The 6,000-nt window shown below is 44.2% G+C and overlaps 1 protein-coding gene across 1 annotated transcript in view; it reads right to left on the bottom strand.

Annotated features, from left to right (window-relative positions):
• Nucleotides 1-279: 279 nt before the first annotated feature.
• The window catches only part of LOC134949304 (cytochrome P450 2C15-like), a 140,577-nt gene continuing 134,856 nt past the window's right edge, over nt 280-6,000 (bottom strand). The window contains exon 9 of the mRNA XM_063937800.1: nt 280-498. Within this exon, the coding sequence (XP_063793870.1) occupies nt 317-498 (182 nt within the window). The 3' untranslated portion in view covers nt 280-316. The remainder of the gene's footprint in view (nt 499-6,000) is intronic.

Below are 6,000 nucleotides of genomic sequence, written 5' to 3'. Positions count from 1 at the left end.
GGCCAAGTATTCTCTGTAAAGTGCTGCGGAATATGTGTGCGCTATGTAAATAACTGGTAGTAATAATAATAATAAATAAAGCAGGAAAAGCACAAAGGGGGAGAGGACCCTGCTTGTGAGAGCTTACATTCTAAAGAGGAGAGTCAGACAGACAGGGGTGACACATATGGGGCAGACAGTGAGTATGGAACAGGAGGTTAGGATGAGTTTGCCTATATATACAGTAGCTTTTATAATCTACATTTTAATTTAAAAAAATGCACTTAGAACTTGGAAAAGAACACTGGAATTATCTTTAATACATGGAATAACATCATCAGCGAGGGACGACCAACATCTCATAAGTATAAGGTCTGGTAGAATTGGTATTGGGTTCTGGTGTTATTTTTATGTCAGTCGTGTCCACTGTGGGTTTCAACGTAAACATTTGCAGGATAGTGGTAATAAAGAGGAAGAGCTCCATACGAGCCAGACCCTCCCCCACACACATACGTTTCCCTGGGGGATGACATGGAAAAAAAAAATTGTTAAATCTTGACAAACTGAAGCTACTTAAAAGAATTTCTAAATTCATACATACATGTATGTACATGTGCATGTAAGTGCAGCATTGTACTGTATAAGGCATTCTCATACAAAGACAGTGGAAATTGCAACACTGATGAAAAAGGGCTGACTTCTTAAGTAAAGTACACATCAGGACAATGGGGGTAATTCCAAGTTGATCGCAGACGGATTTTTGTTAGCAAATGGGCAAAAAGTGCAGAGAGAGTTAGATATGGGTGGGTTATTTTGTTTCTGTGCAGGGTAAATACTGGCTGCTTTATTTTTACACTGCAAATTAGATTGCAGATTGAACACATCACACCCAAATCTAACTCTCTCTGCACACGTTAAATCTGCCTCCCCTGCAGTGCACATGGTTTTGCCCATTTTCTAACAAAAATCCTGCTGCGATCAACTTGGAATTACCCCCAATGTGTTTTGTTAGCCGATGGAACAGTCAGTGTACCAGTGTATCATGTTACATCTGCCCCACCTGCAATGCAAAATGGTTTTGTCCATTAGTGTGCTTTTTTGGTTTGCTAATAAATCTGAATAACCCCCCATTGTGCGTATAGCTGTTATCCTGCATTCATCCGTTAGCCATTGTCAGCCCACTGATGACACGTGCATGCGAGATTGAGCGTACACAAAAATACAAATTTATTGTCATCAACAAACAAGTTTCACAGACGAAGTTACATGTCTGCACCATATGGACAATAAACAGTGGTGCAGAGAGGGGGGGCAGGTCCTGGGCCTGATGGAGGCCTGGGGGGGGAGGAGTCAGGGGCGCCGGTCCATTGCTTTGCCAGGGGCGCTCGGACCCCTAGATACACCCCTGCCACTCAGCCACCCCCTCTTACCTCTCAGCTCCCTTTCAGTTTACCCAGACTGGGCTGCAGTGTGTAGGGAGGCTGTTGCCGCCATGCAGCAGCAGCGGCCTCCTCTGTCTGTGTGGCAGCGAGGAGGGGGGGTAGAGATCACACTGATCACGCCACCCTCCTTATCTGCTCTTGGCTGTGGTGCACATCGGCGCCACCCTATTAAGCATTGCGGTGCCATAAAAACTATTTCTAATTAGATTTTTTTTGTAAGGAGGCATGGTAATGCACCTTACATTAGGCCACGGCCCCATTACGTGGGTCTGGCCAAGCTGTCTATGACCATCATGATACATCATTCAATTCATGGTGGAACAAATGATCATCTACTAGAGTATATTGCTTAATGTGTACCTGGCCTGACTCTGACCTTAATGTTAGAGCACCAATTATAACTCAACTGAAATAATAAATAAATCCCTAATTACTACTAATGACTCTTATTAGAAATCAGTTAAACAGATTTTTTTGTTTATTAGTTTCATGTCTATTTTTGTAGTGGTTTACCTTTGACATAGATCAGGAAAATGTTTTAAAAAATCTGACAGAGTGTTACCTAAAACCAAATCCTACATAATATAAGGATAGCGCTGCTGCTCACCACTATGGGGGGAATTCAAGTTTTTGCGTGCCGGTGGCCATAAGAATACACTTGATGGAACAATTCAAGTGTTGCTCTGTGCAGGCACGCACAGCTGCCGGTGCTGACATTACTGTTATGTTGTTCTGTCACTTTGATGGGCTGGTAACTAGTACCATTATATATTTTTTTAATTTTACAACATGACAAGAATAATACTTTGTTAACCCATAATAGACATTAAACTGTTACCCCACTACACTTACGTAAGTTATAGATTTTTTCTTATTTGTTTCAGTTTTTACAAATAAGCTTTTGTATTAGTGTGTTCACCATAACATATTTTTTTTTTAAAACCTCATCACACATTTTAAGAAAGTAACTTTTTTTTTAATAGAACATTTTGTAAAAGAATATCTATTAATTATAGAATAAAAATTTTGTATCATAAATTAAAACTATTTACAAAAAATTGTCCCCCAAATTTTTATAATGTCACAAATATTGCCAATGGTGTCTTGGAGCATCTCCACCTCAGTGGTCAGGACCTGCAGATAGCTCCTCCGTCACTGCCATCTTGCCAGGCCCAGTGACAGGGGGGTCATATGGGACACCCGTAGCAGGCCCCAAGGTTCATAGGGGCCCCGAACGTCAAGGACACAAAACAACGGTACCGCAGCACCTGTTAATGGTTTTTAAACCACCCATTCTAAATGCCAATTAACTAAAATATTAATTAATAGGCTGGCCACACCAACCTTCCAACTACCCCGTTAACCTGTCAATTGGGCTGGAACAACTGACCTGTGGTCTATGTATATATATCTAGAAATATATACAGTATGTGGTGTTTGAAGGAGGGGTTGAGAAGGGAGAGTCGTGCACGTTTCAGGAGGGAGGTTGCAGGTGGTTGAGTGGCGGAGTTGAGAGGGGCCCAAAGAGATATTGGTGTACTGGGCCCCAAGATTTCTGTTGCCGGATCTCCATCTTGTTGCTACTGAGATGGCATACCCTCCAACATGACCCATTCCACTAGGTACAAACTGCTCTGTTCCTGGTCTTCCTTGAAAGTGGCAGTTGCAGAGGTGGGGCTGTAGAACAGTCCAAAATTTAAATGGGGTGCCACACAGTGAGTCCCAGCTGGCAATGTGTGGCAGTGTTTGGGGTGACAGTTTGTGTGGTTTCCCTATTTGAATTATGGACTGTGCTGCAGCCACACCTCTGCAACTGCCACTGACAAAGAAGTCCATTTTGTACCTGATGGAATGGGTCATGTTGGAGGCTATGAGATGGGTCATGGTGGCAGTTGGCATGCATACATTTGGCCTGATTCATTATTGTACGCAAACCAAATACAACTATGATGGTGGGAGGACTGAACATGCACAGGGTCCATTCTGCGCTTTTCCAGAACAGGTCCTACGTCATCGCATGCAGTGCCCCCTAAGCCACAGCTGCAGCCGTTTGGGGGCATGGAGGGGGGGGGGGGGGGGGAGCTGGGAAGCTTGCCCGAAAATGGAGGCATGTTATCCTGGTTTTCTGGGAGTGCGGAACCTAGTGTCTGCATCTTCCAATGAAAATATAGCCTTTGAAGTCTGAAAAGCCTGCCCACCCAGGGTAACCGGAGGGTTAATCAGATGACCAATATTCAGGCATGTCATCCTCCTTTAACAATTAATAGCACAATATTTTCATTCCTGATTGCGAGTGGCATCACAAAAGTACCTTAGTGCATGTGTACTGCGATCGCATACGCAGACTACCGATAATCGCTCAGTTGCATGAACATCTGCATTGCGTACAAATCTGTAAATTTCAAACCTGTGTCACATTTAATGTAAACAGGCCGCCCACATACAGTGGATGAAACCATTTTTGCTTAACAAAATTGTAACTATTCCCTAATAAAGCGATAGGTTGCATTCTCAGGATTATTGATTCAGGAGCTTGTATTTATTGGACTGGATAGGATCTAGGTGTATGGATGAGTGTGTAAAGGAGCCTGCAGTTCCACCTTACACAGCAGTTGAAAACTGTATATCCTCGGCCTGAATCTACACAAAGATATTTAGATCTGTAAATCCAGGACGCATTTCATTCCTACCCTAATCCTGACTCTAACCCCAAACTTCACACTGGCCCTCATTCCGAGTTGTTCGCTCGGAGTTTTTCATCGCATCGCAGTGAGAATTCTCTTAGTGCGCATGCGCAATGTTCGCACTGCGACTGCGCCAAGTAACTTTACTATGAAGAAAGTAAGTTTACTCACGGCTTTTTCATCGCTCCGACGTTCGCATTGTGATTGACAGGAAATGGGTGTTACTGGGCGGAAACACGGCGTTTTAGGGGCGTGTGGCTGAAAACGCTACCGTTTCCGGAAAAAACGCAGGAGTGGCTGGGGAAACGGTGGGAGTGCCTGGGCGAACGCTGGGTGTGTTTATGACGTCAACCAGGACCGAAAAGCACTGAACTGATCGCACAGGCAGAGTAAGTCTGAAGCTACTCAGAAACTGCTAACTCGTTTGTGATCGCAATAATGCGCATACATCGGTCGCACATTTAAGAAGCTAAGATTCACTCCCAGTAGGCGGCGGCTTAGCGTGTGTAACTCTGCTACATTCGCCTTGCGAGCGAACAACTCGGAATGAGGGCCACTGTCCATAACCCCAATACCCTATCCCCAAACTCAATCCACTAAACCTCACACAACCCTACCCTACCCCTAACTCAAACCCCTAAATGAACTCTAATAACCTAACCAAAACCGCTACACCAACCATAATACCCTATCCCTAATACCCTAAGCCAATCCTTTAAATTAACTCTAATACCCAGGGTCTAATTCAGAGTTGATTGCAGCAGCAAATTTGTTAGCAGTTGGGCAAAACCATGTGCACTGCAGGGGAGGCAGATATAACATGTGCAGAGAGAGTTAGATTTGGGCAGTGGCGGATTTAGGGGGGGGCACCAAGGCACGTGCCCCCCTGTCATTTTTAGTAGATTTTTGCTTTGTTTTTTTGTTTTTTTTAGTGCGTGCGTCGCTGCTCACATTTCCGGTTACATGGGTTACCTCTGGAAATAGTCTCTGATCGAGGGGTACAGTTCAACGCAAGGTTTTGGAAAGCCCTCTGCTCGGCCTTACAGATTAAACTTAAGTTTTCATCGGCTTATCATCCCCAAATGAATGGACAAACGGAACGAGTCAATCAGGATCTAGAGACTTTCCTTCGCCTTTATCTCTCCCCTTCATAGGACAACTTGGTGGAGTTGTTACCCTGGGCGGAGTTTGCCCATAACCATTAATTTCATTCTTCCACTGGTGAGTCTCCGTTCTTCGTCAACTATGGGTTCCATCCACGAGTTCTGGAGTTACCAAGTCTTCCGACAGAAGAGGTTCCAGCTGTAACATCCACTCTACTACACTTCAGACAAATTTGGTGTAGGATTCATGCTAGTCTTAAGAAGGTTTCTGTCCGATACAAGTTCTTCGCTGATAAGAAATGATGAGCAGCTCCTCAATACAAGGTTGGTGATAGGGTATGGCTGTCCACGCGTAATTTCCGGTTGAAGGTACCCACTATGAAGTTTGCTCCAAGATTCATCGGTCCTTACCCTGTGCTACAAGTTCTGAATCCTGAGGTCTGTAAGTTGGGTTTACCATCTCACTTACGTATTCCAAATGCCTTCCATGTTTCTCTTCTTCATCCTCTCGTCCTTAATCGTTTTCATTCAAAGTCCTCTAGTCCCACCTCAGTGGAAGCTGAAACAGGAACAGACTTCGTGGTCAAAACAATTCTAGACTCTCGTTACCTTCACAAGAATCTGCAATATCTGGGGGAATAGAAAGGGTACGGTCCTGAGGTGAGAAGTTGGATAAAGGCTTCTGAGGTTTCGGCTCCTCGACTAATCCGGATTTTCCATTCTAGATATCCTACGAAACCAGGAAAGTGTCCGGGGGCCACTCTTAGAGGAGGGGGTACTGTAAAATCACCG

This window comes from Pseudophryne corroboree, chromosome 8 (assembly GCF_028390025.1).
Source record: "Pseudophryne corroboree isolate aPseCor3 chromosome 8, aPseCor3.hap2, whole genome shotgun sequence".
Lineage (NCBI taxonomy): Eukaryota > Metazoa > Chordata > Amphibia > Anura > Myobatrachidae > Pseudophryne > Pseudophryne corroboree.
The sequence above is the reverse complement of the archived record's forward strand: the minus strand, read 5'-3'. Positions and strand labels throughout refer to the sequence as shown.